The sequence below is a fragment of the Chanodichthys erythropterus genome, chromosome 14, assembly GCF_024489055.1.
Source record: "Chanodichthys erythropterus isolate Z2021 chromosome 14, ASM2448905v1, whole genome shotgun sequence".
Lineage (NCBI taxonomy): Eukaryota > Metazoa > Chordata > Actinopteri > Cypriniformes > Xenocyprididae > Chanodichthys > Chanodichthys erythropterus.
In genome coordinates, this window is record NC_090234.1 from 32,219,990 (window position 1) to 32,242,394 (window position 22,405).

General features: G+C 38.2%; 1 protein-coding gene across 1 annotated transcript; it reads right to left on the minus strand.

Annotated features, from left to right (window-relative positions):
• Positions 1-4,043: 4,043 nt before the first annotated feature.
• On the minus strand, positions 4,044-6,422 carry LOC137036161 (ladderlectin-like). Its single transcript, XM_067410195.1, has 6 exons — positions 5,902-6,422; positions 5,691-5,769; positions 5,357-5,451; positions 4,721-4,846; positions 4,438-4,546; positions 4,044-4,251 (listed from the first exon to the last, which is right to left on the minus strand). The coding sequence occupies exons 2-6, from the start codon at positions 5,749-5,751 to the stop codon at positions 4,181-4,183; spliced, it is 462 nt and encodes a 153-aa protein (XP_067266296.1). The 5' UTR covers positions 5,752-5,769; positions 5,902-6,422; the 3' UTR covers positions 4,044-4,180.
• Positions 6,423-22,405: the final 15,983 nt, after the last annotated feature.

A 22,405-nucleotide genomic window follows, 5' to 3' on the forward strand; every position in this document is an offset into this window, starting at 1 on the left:
TATACACATGTATTGCCTCAGAATTTGCATCTGAATAGCGCTGGCTCCGTGGGTGTGACCGCATTTGTGGATAATGAGCAGAATCACGGGCATCTGACTTGTGTCTCGTTTCATACAGATTACATAAACAATTTTTGTTTTCGATCTGACTTACACGATTTAAAACCTGACATTTCAACGTTTCTTTAGACATAAGTCTATTTTTTTAGACTAGTTACAGTTACAATTTTCTGAGAACTATCAGATTGGACTTTGTTCAGAGGGAGATGACAGATCACACATGTTAGTTCCCTTTCAAGGGAACTCGCGCTGTGTAGTCATTATGGGAACTCCTCTGCGTGATGTCGTCATGAAGCACGTATGAAATCTGTCCAATCAGGAGACGGTACGTCATAGGCAGGTGACATCACTGACTAGGAACTATATAGCCAGGCCAAAAACACTCACATTCAGCTTCTGTGTCTTCAGCAATCACTACGTATATCTTGTCTGTCCTATTTAGTGTTGTCTGTCTACCATTGTTGACTTTTCACTTGGTATTATGGCGAGTGAGCAACAGCTATGAAAAAAAACAGCTAATAATCAAAAGATCAGCTTTTACAATACAGAATTATTTTTTAAAAAAGTTGTCCTTATCACAAAAAAAAAAAAAAAAAAAATATATATATATATATATATATATATATATATATATATATATATATATATTAGGCACACACAGACAACAAGAATCAGCTTCATACGCTCTCAACAATGGTGACAAGCAACAGATTCTGATAAACAGATCAACTCTGAACATTAGAAAACAAGCTACTAAAAAGTCACAGAAAAACAGCAAAAATTTTAATAGTGAGAATAAAGATAATTCAGCTCATAATTTATTCATGCAGCAATGCATGATGGGTGGCATGGATGAATTTTGATTGGTGGCACCCATAATGCACTGCAACATGCTTTATGATGGTCATCGCTGTTGAGATTCACAGGATGATTCTTGACGTCTGTGTTTTTAAATGAGCTGTTTTTTTTTAAATTCAGAACTCTAAAAAAAAAAAAATTATTGATAAAGTTGATCTTGTGCTGTTATCAATAATGTAAATCTACCTCAGAGATTGGGCTCTAAATGAGTTCAATGATTCAGATCAAATGATGATTATGTAAAAACATAATCAACAACACCTGATCATCTTTTAACTTTGCTTGCCTGGTTGGTTTTAATGCAGTTAAAACTGCCCAAACAAAATCTAATGTAAAAAAATCAAGGATCAAGAGCTCCACTAAAGCAAACCCTGACCTCGATGATGGTAACTTAAAAATTGTGATTTTCTCCTTTGGTGATTCTGCTTGTTATCATCAGGTGTCTTCAATAATGGTCAATCATCACTCAATTAATTATTTAATTATCTCATTAATGCTTCAGTGGGTATAAATATGGCAGGACTTTTACTCTTTGACCCCTGGATTACCCACCTCTGCATGTAGGCTAGCTACTGTAGCCTAGTATGCTATAGTTTTTACTACAGTAAACTGTACTGTATAATACCCTTGAGTAGCCTATTTTGTTTACTATTGTTGTTCTGTTAGGTTTCATCTATAGAATTACCACAAAAAAAATGAATTTAAGTAATTGGTTCAAAAACACTATAGTATTTATACCCTATAGGGCTGGGTAAAAAATAGTGATTTGTCGATTTTAATCGATTATTCTCATTTTTAAGAACCGATATCGATTCTTAAATACCAATAATCGATTAGTCTAGTCTGTTTAAAGTTTATGAATGAACAGAATAGCCTATGTAGCGCCTCCCATCCAATAAATAGCAATAATCTTGGTGCTTTGTTACTTTTGATATGAAGCAAAGTCTCAGATTTCAAATGACGTCCATATTATTAAATATGTAAATATATAAATATAACTATTCACCATTACATAGTATTCATTATAATTTTTTACGTTTTTCAATATTTAATGCATGTTTGAATAAATCAGTTATGCCAGCCACGATTAAAATGTTAATATATATGAACTGGAGTAGAAATATGATTATGTAATTCTAAACTTTATTTATAATAAAAACATCATTGAGTGTAATTTAAGTGTTTGTATAAAAATAAGTTAATTTAACTTTCAATATTATTATAGTATTATTATAGTCTGTTATATAATTCATCAACAATGAGCAACCACATCCATTTGATCAGATTCTTTTCTCACAAATTTTTTATAACAAATGTGCTTTAGAAAAACACAGTTACAACAACTGGAGAAAAAGAAAAGCTAAAACATTAAGGGTCAGGAGCCCAACTAAAGCAAGCTGCTTACCTCTGTAACGGTGACAAAATTTTGATAAAACATCAACACAAACATTAAGAATATTTGTATGAAAGAAATAAAGTCAGAGTGGTTTGTAATAAGTGAAGATGCAGAGATCTAGAGATCTGTTAGTGTTTAATGTTCTGTTTCTGTTATCTGAGTTTTGTGAGGTTACCATTGTGCTGGAGAGTAGAACCTGTGCTTCAGTCAGTGATGAGCCAGAAACACTGATGTTCTGCTGCATGTTGCTTTATTTAACGGCTGCAGTGACTGTGTAGTTGTTAATGCAGTGATACAGCAGTTACGTTAGCTCATGCATGTGCTGTTAATGACTTACTGCAAAAGATTTGCTTTTTAAAGAAAAGGTTTCAAAATAATATTCCAATAAATACCTGTAAAGAGCTTTTCTTTTTTTTTAAGACACTTAAGAAAAATTTGTTTTGTTTGAACAGCCACTTTTGTTAGTCAATTTAGCTCAAATTTTCAATTAAAAATTTTGACAAGGGCAGCAGGGACGTTCTGAGAACATTTCCAAATAAGATATGGTTGCCTGTTATTGTTCAGAGAATGTCCTGAATGTTCTGTGCAGGTCCACCAAATAACGACCCCCAAACCTTAAAAGAACTCCACATCCGTTTCTGAACGTACTGGGAGCGTTACTAGACAACGTCCTTAACACCAGTGGGGACCTTCTGAGAATGTTCTGGGAACGTAAAATTTCTACCGGGAAAATTACCTAGTAACGTTCCCAGAACGTTCAGAAACGGTCACGATTGGGAGTTCTTTTAAGGTTTGGGGAACGTTATTTGGTGGACCTTCAGGTAACATTCAGGACGTTATGGGAATGTTTAGGGGACTATTACTATAGGACGTTCTGATAACTTCCCAAATGTCCTCTTTGTAATGTTCTCGCATGAGCAAAAAATAACCAAAATAGAACGTCCCCCTAAACTCATATCGGGCACGTTATTAAATGATCAACAGAGGACCATGTGGGAACATTTTGTTATATGTCCCAAATGTCCTCTTTGTAACGTTCTTTAACCAAAATGGAATGTCCTCCTAAAGTCATATAAGGAACCTTAAACTAAAGTTAGAGAACTTTTAGGGAACGTTGCGCAAGGACACGAGAAATTTCCAACTTGCAAGGTAATTTTTTCCATCCTTTTCACCTTTTTTTGCTTTGGGGCACCTAAACAAGTGCCTCTTTTCATCCTTCCATCTTTGCGTTGTTAACATCTGCATCATTCTATAATTGATTTATTTATTCTTGTATTTATTTTACTACACTCTTATTGCTCTTAAAATTAATTCCCAAGTGGTGATTTGGAGCCTACTCTGCACAAGGGGCATCACTAGACTTTTTTACTGGGGCTTGAGCTGAAAATGTTGGTGATTCAATCATTGCAGATGTTTCTCAATGCAAATAAGCAATGGGATACTTTAAAAGACAGAATACAAAAAGAGCGCTGGATGAGATTGATATTTGCCTTTACAATCTATTAGGAAACAAATGTGCAAATGACTTTAGTGTTTGTCAGTGATGAAGCAGCTTTGTGCAGTTTGCTTAAACCCCCATGGTGATGACATCACTTAATTCCTTTATAATAACCATATCCTCAAACCTTGCAACACAATATGCTCATATTTGTATGCATGAATTTTATTTAACTCAACAACACACATGATTTGCTGTATCAATGCTTTTATTTATTAGAGGAGTGTTTCAGAGAAGGTATTGAAAAGAGATTAAAGCTTAGATTAAAATGAAGTTTCATTTCACAATAACATTTTTAAAGTTGGTAAAGGTAAGATCAGAAAGTTTACAATCAACGTAACTGTTGAGCAGCATAACTGCATATGATCTCACAGGTCTATAACGCAAATGTAGCTTATGCCTGGGTATGAACAGGGTAGATCGTTCCAGCAACGGTTAGCTGTAGGATAGAAAAAAATAAGTTCATCTGATCATTATAGTGGTGTTAGAATCAAAATAAAATAGAATGACCAACCTAAGGCACTTTGTGAAATCCAAATGAGCCATTTCATGTTACTGTATGATATGAAATTATAGTATTGTAAATTATAATTGGAAGTATTCAAAAATGAGACTGCATTCTTACAGGTCCAGTTGATCTCCAGACAGTTCTCAACACCGACATTGTTAGGTTCTCCAGAGCACCAGTTGTTATAGTCAAACGCAGTTCCATCACTCCACACCCACTGTCCTTCCTAAAGAGCAAAGACAGTGATTATAAGAGCGCACTACTGTACTCAGACTTCAGTAAGCAGCTAATTAAGTTCAGCTTTAAACCATCTTCATTAGAAACTTTGCATTTACTGTTTAAAGCAGAAATGTCAATCTAGACAAACAAAAAGGTCTCTTTAGGACACAATTTAACTTACCACTTCACCATCATGAGCACCAACCCAAATATGTGCGTTAGAAGATGGCAACAGACTCAGCAGAAATTCATTTTCCAGTTTATTATGCACAGATACAAGATGCGCATCAAGACTTTGGCAGTTTCTCTAAAAAGACAGATTTTTTATTGTCAATACAAAATATAATCTTTTTAGCATAAAGCAAAGTGACTTTAAACAACATTTTAGTCTTCTTCAAACAAAGTCTGCTCTGATCAATTATTTCCTCAGTATCTATTTTCTGTATTATTTATTTGCAGAAAAGAAAGCTTTAAAAATAATAAAAAACATTCCCACTTTATATTAAGTGTCTTTAATATCATTTGATTCAATGAAATTATTGTTCACATACATGCTTTTACACTGTACTTATATTTAAAAAATATGTGCATGTAATAACAGCTTTAATTCATTTCTTTAATTAGATCGATGATTACACTGTTGACCTTCCTTTACAACTTAACACAACCTTAAATCTAAGCATACCACCAAAACTGTTCCTACCCTTACCCGTAGTATTTTATAATACAAGATCAAAATAAGTACATTGTACCTTATTTATTTATTTATTTATTTGTAGTTGAAGACCAAATCACCTTGTGGTAACTAACACATTACCTCTGCTGTGACCCAGTTAACTGTCTGAGAGAAGAATTTGTAGCATCGGAGTCCAAAATTTGTCCATCCAGCTGGGCATTTGATGATTAAATCAACTGCATCCAGTACATAAATGTTAGGGCTTTTGTAATGTTCACAGCAAAGAATGTTTCCATTTTTTATTATTTTATATAGCTTATGTTTGTCTGATTGTGTGCCTAAGTGATGTGTACTTTGACACTGTAAATCTCTCATTAATAATGCCAATATTAGAAAAATGGAATATTGCACATTTTCTAAATGCTTTAAAAATGGAATAGCAAAGGTTTTTACAATTAAATGTTTTTTTTTTTACCTTCTGCATTCCCCATGGAGACGATAAGGAAAAGAAGCATTAGACTTCTCAGCATTGCCATGATGAACCTGAAATGAACCTAAAAATTAATAAGTAGGAAAAGTTAAATATCTGCACTCATATAGTGCACTGTGGATTCTCAATGTATTTTAAAGAGAAAGAACAAAGACACTTTAGAAATTCTTTTAAGTAGGTTCATCCAGAAACTTACCTGGTTTGGTTGTTGCCTTTAGAATCTCTGAGGAAGATTTTGTGAAGTTCCAGAAAGAGCCCTTCTTTTATACTTTACTTAATGTCAGGTGTCATGAGAATGATATTTGATATGTAAATATTTTGTACGTGTGAAATAAATCCAAATATTGGAGAATGAGGTAAGATGAGCCTGTAGAAATGTAAATGTTAACTAAATATATCGTTCAACAACCTCACAATTCCGCCAGTGTATAAACAAAGGTCTCACAGGTTTGGAAAGACATGAGGGTAAGTAGGCCTATAATGACAACAGTCACATTTTTGGGTGAACTAACCCTTTAAGTTAATGATCAACATTATTATGCCAACTGAACTCAACAAAATAATGTTTGCAATAAGTTAAAATTTTTATGCATTTATTTAAGTTGTGATTGGCAACTGTCTCAATCGCAAAACTCTTTGCAATTTTTTTTTTTTCGCAAAAAAACTGAAATGTTCACTCGCTAAAAGTCCCACAAATTTGCACTGTGAAAACAGAGATTCTAAAGCTCGAAAGATAATCACGATAGCCAACTATATACACTTTTTTTTTTTTTTTTTACAAAACGTTATTTAATTTTGTGTCAGCATAAATTTACATAGTTAGAGGAAATGAAAAGAATCTAGTATCTATAAATAATTTATTATCTATAAATAATTTAATAAATTATTTTAATAAAAAATAAATAATTATTGATAGTATCTATAAATAATTTATTATCTAGAAGTAATTTACTGCTGAAATTTTGCAGGGATGTACTAATAACAATCAATGTATTAATCATGATAATGTCAGATATTTGTGCTGCTGTTGTTCATAAATGCCAGTAGTGATGTTGTACAAAAAAGAGGACCAAGGTTGCCATTTTGCTGAAAATAGAGCAAGACACTGCCCACGTAGAAAACAATGTTCTCGTGTTCTGGGAACGTAAAATTTCTAGTGGGGGTAACCTGTCACCTAGTAACATTCCCAGTACGTTCAGAGACGGTCATGATGTGGAGTTCTTTTAAGGTTTGGGGAACGTTATTTGGTGGACCTTCAGGGAACATTCAGGACGTTCTGGGAATGTTTAGGGGACTATTACTATAGGACGTTCTGTTAACTTCCTAAATATCCTCTTTGTAACATACTTGCATGACCATAAAATAACCAAAATAGAACATCCCCCTAAAATCCTATCGGGAGCGTTATTAAATGACCAACAGAGGACCATGTGAGAACATTCTGTTAATGTCCCAAATGTCTTCTTTGTAACGTTTTTATGTGACCATAAAATAACCAAAATGGAACGTCCCCTAAAGTCATATAAGGAACCTTAAACTGCAGCACTTTCATTACTAAAAGAGGGCGTTTTTGGCAGGGGCGGCACCAGCCGATTTTGCCGGGGCTACAGCCCCTAATGTTTTGAGTCAAGCCTCGAATCTTTCAGGTTTGAGGTTTCTTAACAGTGCTGTCAAAATATCATTTTTCTAAACATATCTCTCTATTAAAATATGTTAAACAGTTCAATACTGCTTTTCAGTACTATCCATACATACAGCATTACCGGTAACGCTTTCTCTCTCTTCTCTCCGACAGCGCGTTCACGCACACCGCAGCTGAACACAGACACGCCTCCTGTCACTCACTCAGAGCGGCCTCGACACTCTAGGCGTTTCTCAATGTCAAGGAAGGATCCTCGGAAGCCAGAATTTCGAGGATGCTACGTCATCGACATCCATCCAAGGACTGTTCCAATGTCGAGGATCCTCGGAATTTCAAACAAGGACTGAGTCCTTCGTTCGAAAAATATCCCATACACAGGAGGCGTTTCTCAATGTCAAGGATACTTCCTTGGCAGGACTGGTCACTTGTCCTGGTCACACCAAGTCACTTCCTTCAGAGTCTAGGAGAGGCTCCTCTTTAGCATTCAGAGAACACGTAAATGGAACAGACCAGCAAGTGCACGTCATTGCGTCATTACCCTCCGGTAAACAGCTGCTTGTTTTCTACACGGAGACGTATGAACGCCTCCGTTTGTTCCTTGGTCCCTGTTAAAAAATACGAGAAAGCTATGAATAACGCTGTGAATGGTATAATAGTATAATATTAACGTTAAATTACTTTAGACAACGTAACTAGTTATTTATAAAGGATGCCGTGATGGCAAACAAGCTAACAACGGTCCGGTTCAGTTAGCCATCAATAACGTAATTTGTATTTGTATAATTTATAATATCAATACGGCAGTAATTTGTACTGGCATTTAAACGTTAAACCTTATTTATCTGACATATTTACTACTGTTATAACAAATGTTTGGTAACGTATATACTTGCATTTGAAAGCATATTGCCCGCTAACGTCCAACATGTTTTAAAAACATTTTTGAACAAGATTGCAAAGCTGCACGCATAGGATTGTGGGTGATTTGAGAGCGCGAAGGATACACATATGCATCCTTTCCTGTGTATGGGATATTTTTCGAACGAAGGACTCAGTCCTTGTTTGAAATTCCGAGGATCCTCGACATTGGAACAGTCCTTCGACGGATGTCGATGACGTAGCATCCTCGAAATTCTGGCTTCCGAGGATCCTTCCTTGACATTGAGAAACGCCTAGGAAAGGATGCGTAGCCTTCTCGCTCTCAAATCACCCACAATCCTATGTGTGCAGCTTTGCAATCTTGTTCAAAAATGTTTTAAAATAGTCAGACGTTAGCGGGCAATATGCTTTCAAACAGGGCCGTCGGCAGAACATATAGAATGGGGGGGCATTTGGTTTCCATAGGGGGGCACACATTTTTATAATCTGATAAACAGACGTTCGCCAAAATAATAATGTCCCGTATTTATTATTAATGAAATAGACTTCTATAATGAAATAAAGTTCTATATTACCACAAAAACACAAGATACTCGATCCTAATTAAACTACACCAAAAACGAAACCCCTTTGCATTATGGCAATATAATTTGCAAACACGAGACACAAAAGCTTTTCAATTCCTCGAACAGCACAATAATAAAAATGATACATACCAAAACAGCAATAAATAGGCTAGCCTACATCTATAGCATATTTAAGTGTAACTAAGACTTTTGAGTGCACTCACCATTAAAATAGTTGAAGGCGGCAGGTCTCCGAGTGATAGTCATTAATAAATACGGCCTAATTATGTTTCGAGTTCCGTTTTGTGTAATAATGCGTTAAATATGAATTTTATGCTCAGGCGGAGGGTGAACCAACTCCAGGGTAAGGTGCGATTTCCATTTAAAAACATATTTTAACAGATTTCCTCGAAATAGCTTTAACTTACTTGTCACAGCACAACCTACATATCCCAACATAAACACATTATTATTTGTTAATAAAGTGTTTACGTTCACAAACCACTGTTAATTTTAACAGATTACGCACACGGAATTTGGCAGAGTGCGCAAAAGGCGCTCTCTTTATAATCAGTAAAAAATCTCGCTCATCTTAGTTCATTGCGATCTCAAGAAGTTCTGTAACAATGAATTAAACTGACTGCATAATTACATAACAATTTACATAATTTTTTGTTAACCAAAATCTGTTGATTTCTGGAACGCAATGACAAGTCAGAGGTGTTTAAGTTAGCACTGAACAAAAACTCGTTTTGAGCGGCGAGTGGATTTTGAGTTGTAGACGCTGGCAAATATTCCCTCATTATAATTCGTTCTAGAAATCAACAGATTTGTTCGTGATTAGCTACAGTGCTCAACACTCCAACGTTCTAAAGTATTGTCGTTCTTCAGAGCGCAAACACAGAGGCGCACTGGATCATTTGCCAAATATGTTTCGCCAATATGCTAATATTAACTGATCCTAGACCAGTAGTTATGTGCAGTTTTTCCCTCTACAAGCAATCAGAAGCAGCAGCAGGTAGGCAGTGGTTTGAGTGAGAAAATAGTCTCAAGTCCATCGCCGAACCGTTGTAGAGAGAGTTTTCCTATGAGCTAAATGCTGCTGAAGACATTTCGTTCTGGAATATGTAAATAGCCAGATCCACAAATAAGGTTTTTGCTCTCAATCGGAAGTTTGCTGGATGACTATTGTCAAATAAGTCTCTCTTACAACGGCTTTGTTGCTAAGAACTTATTTATTTAACGAGTACCACAGACACCCACTCCACTTCTTTATCTCAGGCCACTAGTCTCCTAGTCCCTCCCCCGGACTCCTTCCTCATAGGTTGTCATACAACATACGTCATTATTCACTCTCTATGACACCTCCCCCTTTAACTTTTTCTAAGGAAAAGCATTATTATAACCCTGCTTCTTTATTTACTAACTAGCATTTGCCCGCTATTCCTTTTAACTATAATGAACATTTTAAACATTTCACATTTTTCTTTTATCAAATAAGCATTCAACATCACATTCACTTAAGATGCATAACTCACATCTACTACACCTAAACGTGCATTAGAATTTACTTTACTACAAATTTAGTTTAACAGTAGGCTTTATCACTCTGCCGGACCTGGTCACAGTCACTCCTTGCATTTCACACGGTGTCTGCGACTCTGACTGCTCCGCGTTGGTGGTGATCCGCTTTTCAAGCTCCTGCGGACTCTTCACTGTTGTTTCACAGTTATTATCAGCCTTTAGACATTCCGCAGGCACTGTCTGTAGATGTCTACGATTTAGACATTCCGCAGGCACTGTCTGTAGATGTCTACGATTTCGCCTCATCTCACCTTCCCCTTTCGGAGCCTGCACCACAAATGAGCGCGGCGCACTCTCTTGCGTTCTGACCTGCACTGGACCTTTCCACGTCTTTTCCCCGTCCAGTTTCACCAGCACTGCATCACCTGGCTTCAACACAGGTAAGTCACGCACCCCATGTCTCCGATTAAAGTAGAAGGCTTGTTGTGTTTTAGCTAAAGCGTCTCTTTCTCTCACCAACATTCTACTAGGCCACTTTGGCTGCAGGTTTTTCTTCAATGTAGGCAGTGTTGTACGAATTTTCCTGCCCATCAACAATTCGGCAGGGCTAACCCCTGTAGATGAATGTGGTGTTGCTCGGTAACACATTAAAGCAAGGTGGGGGTCATCCTGTCTAAGGATGCGTTTGGCTACTTGGACCGCGCGTTCGGCATGCCCATTTGCTTGCGGGTTATGTGGGCTCGATGTGACGTGTTCAAAGTCATATTTCCTCTTAAAAACAGTCCATTCTTCACTAGTAAATTGCGGACCGTTATCGCTCATAATCTGCTCCGGTATTCCAAACCTCGCAAATGTAGCTTGCAATCTGTTTATCACCTGCGCTGTCGTTATCTTTGGCAGATGAAGGATCTCTATGAAGCGCGAGTAGTAATCCGAAACAATCAGATACATCTGGCCCTTGTTTTCGCAAATGTCTAAAGCCAGGCGCTGCCATGGCCTGTCAGGTAGCGGGGTTGATTTGAGTGGCCCTTTCCTTTGCGTTTTCCTGTTTTCACGACAGAACATACACAAATCAATTTTGTTATTTATATCTGATGATATACCAGGCCACCATACGGATGAGTTTGCCCGTTCTCTGCATTTTGTCAACCCTAGATGGCCTTCGTGGATGCGCTCGAGGATGTCCTGTCTCAGTTCACTTGGAATACAAATGCGTCTGCCCAGAATTATCAGTCCTTCACTTACTGACAGTGCATCTTTCACTGAAAAGAAGTCTCTAATACCTTCAGGTACGTTTCTCACTTGCTCTGGCCAGCCGTGCTTTATGAACTTACTTACTAGTTGTAACTGTTCATCCCTTTCAGTCGCTGCTACGATCAAGCTCAACTTTGACTGTGACACGGGCAAGCCGGCTATAACTGCGTCAACGTATCTCTTTCGCTGTAGGTCTACTGCTCGTTGCATCATCGCTTATTGGACTTCTCGACAATGTATCGGCTACTACCAATGTCTTCCCTGGCGCGTATTCTGCCGTCACTGCAAATCGCATCAGTCTCATTAAAAGTCTTTGACAGCGTATTGGTACCGTGTCCAAGTCTTTTTTATTAATCAATGGTACGAGGGGTTTGTGGTCTGTAATAAGGCGAAATCTGTCCAGGCCTATGAGATACTTCTCGAATCTCTCGCACGCCCAGACCCCAGCCAAGCACTCCTTTTCTATCTGCGCGTACCTGGTTTCTGCCTCATTTAACCTCCTCGAACAGTATGCTACCGGCTTCCAGCTGTCTCCATGCAGCTGTAGTAGGACTCCTCCAAGCCCGTAGCTACTCGCGTCTGCTGACACCGCTGTGGGTTTCCCTGAATCGTAGTACGCGAGAACAGGTGCTGTCATTAGAGTTTCTTTAAGCTTTTGAAATGCGCTTTCTTGGGGCTGGTCCCATGTCCATGTTACAGTCCCTTTTAACAAATCAAACAGCGGCCCGCCCACTGTCGCCAAATCTTGAATGTAACGTCCCATATAGTTCATCATCCCCAAGACCCGTTTCAGTTCACTCACATTTCGTGGGGCTTGCAGCTCCGAGATAGCCCTTACTTTCCCCGGGTCAGGCCTGACTCCTCTCTCGTCTATAACATGTCCCAGGAAATAAAGCTCCTTCTGCCTGAAGGTACATTTCTCTTTGTTGAGCTTGAGCCCTGCGCGCTCGATCCTCTCCAGAACGCGCCTCAGATGCTCGTCGTGCTGCTCCTGGGTTTCGCCGTGAACGATTAAATCGTCCATGTAGACCGCAACTCCCTCTAAACCCCCTAAGAGTTCGTTCATTTCCATGACGTGAATTGCGAACTTGAACTTTTTATCTTTATACTCCGTGATTGTTTCAAATTGTCCCAAACAATTTATCCTTCCACCTGGGCTATCATATCTCGCATGTGTCTGACTCAGCTTCACTTTATTTCCAAGCGAGTTAAAAGTCTCTTCATTCATAACAGTCACGTCAGCTCCGGTATCAATTTTAAATTCTACATGCGAGCCTTGCACGTTCAATTTCACGAACCAGTTCTCTGTGACGTCATTCCCTATTTTGTTTACCGTTCCTAGGTAATATGAATCGTCATCACTTGCCTGTGTTTGTGTTTCTCTTATTAACGTTACCTCATTAACTGTCCTTGAGTAACACATACGCTCCCAGTGTCCTTTCTTTTTACACTTTCGACACTCACTTTCTGTTGCGGGACATTTTTCCTTATTGTGATGTTTCGTTTTTCCACACTTTCCGCATCGGCCGCCACCGGTCGTTCTTTCATTTTTCCTTTTTGCTGGCTTCTTTTCATCCCATCTTCCTTTTCTTTCAGGTCGTCTGTATGTAACCTCCTGAACAGTGCTCGGTGCACCCTCCTCCTGTTGGCTCACTTGCTGGGCGATATCCTCCGCCTGCCTCACCATCAGCACCGCCGTGTCTAAGGTAAGGTCTGTCATCAGCTGCAACTTTCTTGAAAGCTCTTTATCTTTGATGCCCACCACAAGTTTATCTCTGATGTTCTCTGTTTTCTGGGCACCGAAGTCACAGCTCTCTGCCAATTCGTATAGTGCACGTATGAACATCTCTGCTTTTTCCCCTGGCCTTTGAATGCGTTGGTAAAAGCACGCCCTCTCATGGATGATGTTCTTTTTCGGGATGAAATAGTCATTAAACTTGTTCAGCACGACGTCGAATTCGTTTTTCTGCTCGTCTCTCTCAAACGTAAACGAGCTGAATATGTTCTCTGCCTCTGGTCCCATGGCGTATATGAGGGTACTCACTTGTACCTCTCCATCCTCCTCCTTTAGCTTCGAGGCTATCCTGTACCTCGTGAAGCGTTGTCGCCATGCGGCCCACTCTTGAGGTCTATCAAAGATGAAGTTCGTGGGTGGAGCGAATTTCGCCATTTCTACTGCTCCACGACTTCTGACACCATGTCAAATAAGTCTCTCTTACAACGGCTTTGTTGCTAAGAACTTATTTATTTAACGAGTACCACAGACACCCACTCCACTTCTTTATCTCAGGCCACTAGTCTCCTAGTCCCTCCCCCGGACTCCTTCCTCATAGGTTGTCATACAACATACGTCATTATTCACTCTCTATGACAACTATTAGGGGGGCACGTTGTGTCATCTGGGGGGGCACTGCCCCCTAATGCCCCCCCTTGGCGACGGGCCTGCTTTCAAATGCAAGTATATTTACGTTACCAAACATTTGTTATAACTGTAGTAAATATGTCAGATAAATAAAGTTTAACGTTTAAATGCCAGTACAAATTACTACCGTATTGATATTATAAATTATACAAATACAAATTACGTTATTGATGGCTAACTGAACCGGACCTTCATTTAACAATTGTTAGCTTGGTTGCCGTCACCGGCATTTCTTTTATAAATAACTAGTTAAGTTGTCCAAAGTAATTTAACGTTAATATTATACTATTATACCATTCACAGCGTTATTCATAGCTTTCTCGTCTTTTTTAACAGGGACCAAGGAACAAACAGAGGCGTTCACACGTCTCCGTGTAGAAAACAAGCAGCTGTTTACCGGGGGGTAATGACGAAATGACGTGCACTTGCTGGTCTGTTCCATTTACATGTTCTCCGAATGCTAAAGAGGAGCCTCTCCTAGACTCTAAAGGAAGTGACTTGGAAGGACCAGTCCTGTCAAGGAAGTATCCTTGACATTGATAAACGCCTTCTCTTTCGGTCCGGTTGAAGGGTTTTTGTTATGATATAACAGCTGATAATACAACTAAGTATACAGTCTGTCTGCAGTGCAAGTGTGCACATTTGCTCACGCGATCAGCTGGTGATCTAGTGATCAAAATAAAAGCTCAAGGATTTAGGCCTATCTTAGAAATTAGTACAAAAGTCTTATAATTTCTAATAAAAAGTGTAATTTATTTAGAGAGCTTTTTTTTTTATTTTTTTTATACAATATATGGATATAAGTCATATGAATAATTATATAGGCCTAAATTATTATTTGTTATACATTATTTCATTATTATTTCATTGTAATAATTGTTTGGCATCCTAAAACGATGTAGACACTCTATATCACAACTAAAAAGATTATACTACAGACTAAAAGGAACTAAACCCTCTTTCAAGTCGAGGTACAATGCTGTTTCTTTGGTCAATTTGCACACTGTACATGTGTTGAAGCTCTTAATTTTGAGCTTCCAAAGTGCCCCAGATTGATGCATTTAACCTTAAAATGTACTAAATTTTCTTACGGGGAGCATGCCCCCAGACCCCCCTGAAGGAGGTATACCGAACAAACTTTTACAAATTAAAGTGCCAAATCATGCACATTTTATGAACTTTACTTAAGAATACTATAAAAAAAAGCTTCTTTCATGTCAGTAAAGCTGTTAACAGAAAATTAAAATGTCATTGGAAAAATATAGATTTGGGCTAAACCCCGAATGTTAACAATGTCTGGCTCCGTCCTTGGTTTTTAGAATTTTCGTCACCTTTAGAGAACTTTTAGGGAACGTTGTGCAAGGTTCTGAGAATGTCGCCTTCGTGGGTATCTGCAAGAATACTCCTCACCTTCTTCCTTGCCCTTTCAACATAAAGTTTTCCTAATGCAAATATGAAAAACTGATATAATCTGAAGACAACTCTGTCCGGAGCTGTGGCCTGTTTGTACAATACAAGGAAACTGGGAAAAGGTGTTCACAGGAAAACCAGGAAGACATATCCATAATTATGCTAGCTGTCAAATTGATAACAAAGATAATATTGTTAATATAAATATTTAAAGATAGACATCTTTAAATATTTGCAAAATGTATTACCACGCAATATTTCTTGCCTTCTATGATGAATTACTCCATAGTTTGTGTTGTTCAAAATGTTTTAGTAAGATTGGGATACCTTTGATCGAAAAATTCAGGATTATACTGATCCCATCAGAAGGGTGGATTTCAGGAACAAAAATGTAATAAAACTTTAAAACTGGTCAAAAAATATTTTTATTATGTAATATACATACACACACATTTTTTATTTTGCTCTTGATTAGTTAAACTCCATTAATTAGTAGTGGACATTAGGCTACAAATTTAGCCTTTCGGTAACCTACTCTAAAGTAAAAAAGAGATTTTGGTGCCATAAAATAATCCCCAAACAGCTGTAAATATCAAACAAATATTATATTATTTAATTTAAAGTGTTTTTTTTTTAAATCACTGTTTATAAACTACATTGGCACAATCAAGAGATGATCCAGTCAAAAGTTTTTTTTTTGAGCGAATGCAAAGTTTCTTGGGTGAACGCTACGCAGAATTTTCTGAGAGAACATAAAAGCATTGAAATATTTTTTTATCCCATCTCATGTTCTTTCTATCACCATGTCCCTTTAGAGGCTTCGTAGAGCACTAGTAATCCAGATTTGGTAATCTGAAAAAGTGTGAATCTAGATCAGGGTGATCCAATCTAATTTTGCATTGAAAAACTAGCACAAATGTAAGATGGATAACCTGATCCTGGATAGCAAAACATGGGATTTCCAAATCCAGATCATTCTGATCCAGATGAAACTTCTTTAACAACTGGCCCCTTAAGATTTAATTTAAATTTTATAATTGTGAGATTAATTTTCAAATTATTCTTTTATATAAATTTAATAAGTATTAAAATGCAGTGTATATGACTCTGACAATAATGTAGCATCACTGTCATCTTGACCTCAGAGACACTATTAGCCAGTTCATTGACTGCATGTAATATGTAGGCTAATATGTAGCTTTTCGTTTAGGGTAAATTGCCCTTTTACACTACATTAGCTAATCATAAAAAGTATTTTATGTCTGGATATGAGGTCTCTGCTAGGGGAGAGCTAACAGGGCTTAAGCTTGAATGTTTTGTTACTTTTTGGTTTTGTCATAGAGTTGAACAATTAGTCAGAAAAAATCATTTTAAATACGATTACAACTGTGGCAGTTACCTAATCATGAAAAGTGCACATTACAGCTTTATATTTATATTTTCCCTCTTTTCATCAAAGGTTACTGTTTACAACATACAATCATTTGCTATCTGGGTATAAACACTCAATTTTTCTCCCAGATCACCGGCTACTTACGTCGGGAGAAAGTGATGAATTCACATGCTGTAAATCTGACTGACAGGACTCGCAAACAAACATGGTGGCGTCCATCTCGTGTTATAGATCAAGATCATTTATTAAAGTTTTGAGATGACAAAATACACTCACTTACACATATTTGAGAATCGGAATATCAGATAGTTGATGACTGTCACAGATACGCCAGGCTCATCACTCACCCAATCACGACGCACTCCCTCACCAGAGTACTGATCACACACACCTGACACTCATCACCATCCCAATCAGCAGCACTAGAAAAGACACTCACAGCCACACAGTCATTTTCCAGTCTTGTTAACGCATATTTACCTGAATGCTTAACTTACGGACTCCTCAAACGACTTCTTACCTGTCTCCAGTGTGTCTCCTAGATCCTCCGTGTTCTCCTGTCTTTCGTGAGTGTCTCTGTGTGTCTTCAGCTCCAAAGATCATCTGCCATCCACAACTCCTAGAAGAAACAAGTATCAGTATTCCAGTCATCAACTATCACAAACTTTATCTGGCTTCACTCACCTGCACTTGCTCCGGTTGTTCAATAAACATCATTAACCTTACCTGTGTCTCCGACCTCCTTTGTACTGTAACAGAAGACCGGACCAACACCGATTGAACAACCACGATGAGCACTTCAGATCCTTTCCAAGACCTGGTAACAGCACTTCGCCGCACCCTCACCCGTACATCCACGCTAGCACCACCAGCGGGCACTTTCGAATTCCCTGCTGCAACTACTTCGCCGTCTGTGATCGCCAGTCCCATGGCCAAACCGGTGCCCTTCTCTGGCTCGGCGGAGGATTGCAACGTTTTCATCCTGCAATGCTCGCTGGTTTTGGAGATGCAACCGCATGTATACCCTGGCGATAGAGCCAAAGTCACCTTCATAATTCAACAACTCGACGGTAAAGCGCTCCGCTGGGCTCAACCACTCTGGACTCAGAATAGTCCCGTCGTGCAATCACTATCAAGTTTCATTAACCATTTCAAAGAAGTTTTTGGAAAACCAGCATGGGACTTGTCAATTGGTGAGAGATTATGTAATTTAAAACAAGGCCTCATTACCCAGTATCGTCAAGGTTTGGATCCACGTGTGTGGTTGCATCTCGCTGCATACGAGGATACCATCAGGCTCGAGAAGTTCATCCAACTCTCAATAAGATTCGCCACTCGTATGCAGCTGTGCTTTGAAGAGCACCAAAACCAGCAGCTTTTTCCATCCTTCCTCCGCCAGCCCGAATCCATCAGCTCCCCAGAACCAGCCGGCGATGAGATGCAGATCGACAGATCACGTCTTTCGTCTGCTGAGCGACAGAGGAGGCTGACCCAGAGTCTGTCTGTATTGTGGTCATCCGGGGCATTTCAGAGCTGAATGCCCCACTCGTCCTGTATGAGCTATGGTGAGTGTCATCCTGCCTTTGTTGAATCACAAAAATTCACTCACTATTGTTGCCAACCTTACTGCTGCTGCTGTTTGTCTTCCAGTTAACACCTTCATCGACTCTGGGTCAGCTGGAAACTTCATCTCCAGAGCCCTCTGTCACCAGCTCAGCCTCAAGACTACAGTTACGCCGAAAATCTACCACATCCAATCAGTAACAGGACATCCTCTCCGCCAAGTACGTTACATGGTGGGACCTCTAAAACTGCAAATCTGTGTTCTACATCATGAAGAGATCCAACTGCTGGTTCTGGAGGATTCAACATCTGACGTGATTCTGGGGCGCCAATGGTTAGAGCAACATGACCCGTTCATCTCCTGGCGGACAGGAGATGTCCTGAAGTGGGGTAACCAATGTTTTCCTGGATGTTTTCCTGAAGTTCCTGTTCCAAGTTCTGTTCCAGGTCCTGTTCCAAGTTTTCCAAGTTCTAAGAAGATCCAAGTCTGTGCCACGTCCATTGAGAGTTCACTTGAAAAACGTTCCACAGAAATTCCTGATTGTTATTCCCACTTCAGTGACGTAAGAGGTCCTCCAGGCTGACTCCCCATCGGCCATGGGACTGAGCTATTGACCGCATCCCTGGGGAGCCAGTGCCCAGAGGGAAGATTTATTCCCTGTCCGTTTCGGAGGAGAAGGCCATGGAGGAATACATAAACGAGGCTCTATCACAAGGTTACATCCGCCTGTCTACTTCCCCTTTTCCTAATTTTAAGAAATTAGGAAAGCTTCAAAAGGAGTGGACTGAAGCTGGAGTCAGTGCATCAACAGCCACCGCACACAGACGTCTTCAGGAAATGGGCTACAACTGTCACATTCCACGTACCAAGCCACTTCTGAACCAAAGACAATGTCAGAAGCGTCTTACCTGGGCTAAGGAGAAAAACAACTGGACTCTTGCTCAGTGGTCCAAAGTCCTCTTTTCAGATGAAAGTAAATTTTGCATTTCATTTGGAAATCAAGTTCCCAGAGTCTGGAGGAAGAGTGGAGAGGCACAGAAACCATGTTGCTTGAAGTCCAGTGTGAAGTTTCCACAGTCAGTGATGATCTGGGCTGCCATGATGTCATCTGCTGGTGTTGGTCCACTGTGTTTTCTGAAGTCTACAGTCAACGCAGCCGTAAACCAGGAAATTTTAGAGCACTTCATGCTTCCTTCTGCTGACAAGCTTTATGGAGATGCTGATTTCATTTTCCAGCAGGATTTGGCACCTGCCCACACTGCCAAAGGTACCAAAAGCTGGTTCAATGACCATGGTGTTACTGTGCTTGATTGGCCAGCAAACTCGCCTGACCTGAACCCCATAGAGAATCTATGGTGTATTGTCAAGAGGAAGATGAGAGACACCAGACCCAACAATGCAGATGACCGTATCAAAGCCGTATCAAAGCAACCTGGGGTTTTTGTTAAATGTGAGCCAAACAATGGACTAGTTGGGGCCGCCATTTTGGATTTTCAATCAGTGAGTGTACGCATATATACTTCCGGTTTCGCTTTACGCCGGTGCAGAGTGCCGGGGAAAGCCGAAAATGATCTCTTATAGTTGTATAAGAGACGATAAGTGAGAGCAAAGGCACAACTTAACCATAGAAACAGATGAGTGGTGGAAACGAAGACAAGCAAAACATGTGACTGAAGAAAATCAACAAAGGGAAACATGAAACTAATAAAAACAAACTAAAAGTCCATGAAAACAGAAACTAACAGAACTGTGACATCTTGCTTGATCAAAAATATTTTTCAGTGCATCATCTGGGCCCAGTTGTTCAAAAAGTTTAATCTGGATCAGAATGATCTAGATTTGAAAATCTGGGGCCAGTTGTTCAGAAGTAATCTGATCGGATTTCGTAAGATACATATTACATATTAGTAAGATTGGGATACCTTTGATCCAAAAAATCTGGATATAATAATGATCCCAGCAGAAGGGTGGGTATCAGGAACAAAAATGTAATAAAACTTTATAACTGGTCAAAATTAGACAACATTTTTATCATGTATACACACACACACAAACACACACACACACACACACACACACACTGCAATCAGAATCCAATCTTGGTTTTGATCTGGATCAAATTGTCAGTTTGTGTTGTACAAAACGCTGTTTTTAGTAAGATCAGAATACCTCTGATCCAAATGGGGTTACATTTCACAATCAACTGCTAGCTATGTAAAGAACAACAGTAGAAGAGTCAATGTGGTGTCACTTTAAATGTTTTATTTGAAGAGGAAGAAAACCAAACATAAACAAACATACCTTTCCATTTTCATTATTTTTTAAACAATCAGACATGGACACTGAAGGCACATGGTGATGTAAAAAAGAATGAAATGGTTGAAAAAATATTATGTTCACTCATAAAAATTCCTCCAAGAAACTTTGCATTCATTCACAAAAAAAAAAAAAAAAAAAAAAAACTTTAAAAAGTTGTGAGAGTGAATGCAAAGTTTCTTGGGGGAATGCAGCATTTGCGAAAGAACGCAAAAGAGTTAAAATATTTTTTCCTCCCGTGTAATATTTTTCCTCCCATAACCATGTCTCTTTAGAGTTTCCAAAGCCCCTTATGTGATCCATAACAAAAAACAAACAAATATACATTCAGTAAGGGATTAAATTGTTAGAAACTACTTTTGTTAGGTTCATATGATGATTGTGCCAATGTACATTAAAAAACATTTAAAATTAAATATATTATTTTTGTTTGACATTTACAGTTGTTTGGGTGATTATATAATGGCACAAAAATGTCTGCCTCTACTTTATTTTAATGGTTCAAGAGCAAAATAAAAATATAAATGTGTATATTTTTTTTTGACCAGTTATAAAGTTTTATTAATTTTTGTTCCTGAAATCCACCCTGGATCAAAGGTATCCCAATATTACTGAAACTTTTTGAACAACAAAAACTATGATTTGATAATCATAGTTAAAAAGCAATATATAGTATTTAGTGATCTAATCCAGTTTCAGAATCCTTATTTTCTTTTGAACAACCCATTTTCAAGATTTGATCCAATCCTGTAGCCAAAATCTGATCAGATTATTTTTGAACAACTAGGCCCAGGATTGGTTTAAATATGGTACAACAGAGACATCAAGTGTCCCACTGAAATATTACAATATTATTATTCATTCCAAAGTTTAGAGTGATCTATTTTAGTACCCATTTAGTATATTCTCAAACCCATCTGGGGACCACCCCACCTAAATATTTAGCCTAATGTCTCCTTCTAGTTTATTACTTTAAAAGTTAACTAATCAAAAGCAAAATGAAAAATATGTATGTATATTACATGATAAAAAAATAAAAAATAAAAAATGCATTTTTGACCATTTTTAAAATTTAATTACATTTTTGTTCCTGAATTTCACCTCTTCTGATGGGATCAGTATAAGTATATACAGTCCGGTTTGAAGAGCACTGACCAAGGGTAGTGCTGTTTAATTTTTGACAAGAATGAAAACCAGGTTGACAAGGAATTGCGTTAAATTCATTACTGTTGTTGATTGTTCAGCTGATGAAATGTCTTTCAGAAAACTCAATGAAACAGTTAACTTGTGAGTTGTGAAAATCAATCCAGGGCCCAGTTTTTCAAAAAATGTAATCTGGATTAAATTTAAAGTTTCGCAGGATCATCTGATCCATCTTACTTTTATGCCAGTTTTTTTAAAAGGAACATTGGATTGGATCACTGTGATCCAAATACCAAATTTCAGGATTACAAACTCTTGTTTAAGAGAGCCTTAAATGGAACTAACAGTGTAGCCTACTGGCTTAGCAAGGAACAACAGATAGGCAAAATACCTACAAATAGCCATTGTTTATTTTAATTGTAAGAAACAGAAACATTTTACATTCCTTATTTTTGTTATAATGTTAAATAACAAAACAAAAACAATACTATCCAATAGTCATTTACAGAACAGATACTAGCTCTTTCCATCTCAGACTTTAGGAGATGTACTCCATCTGCACTATTTTCTGCTGAAGTTGGGTAAGC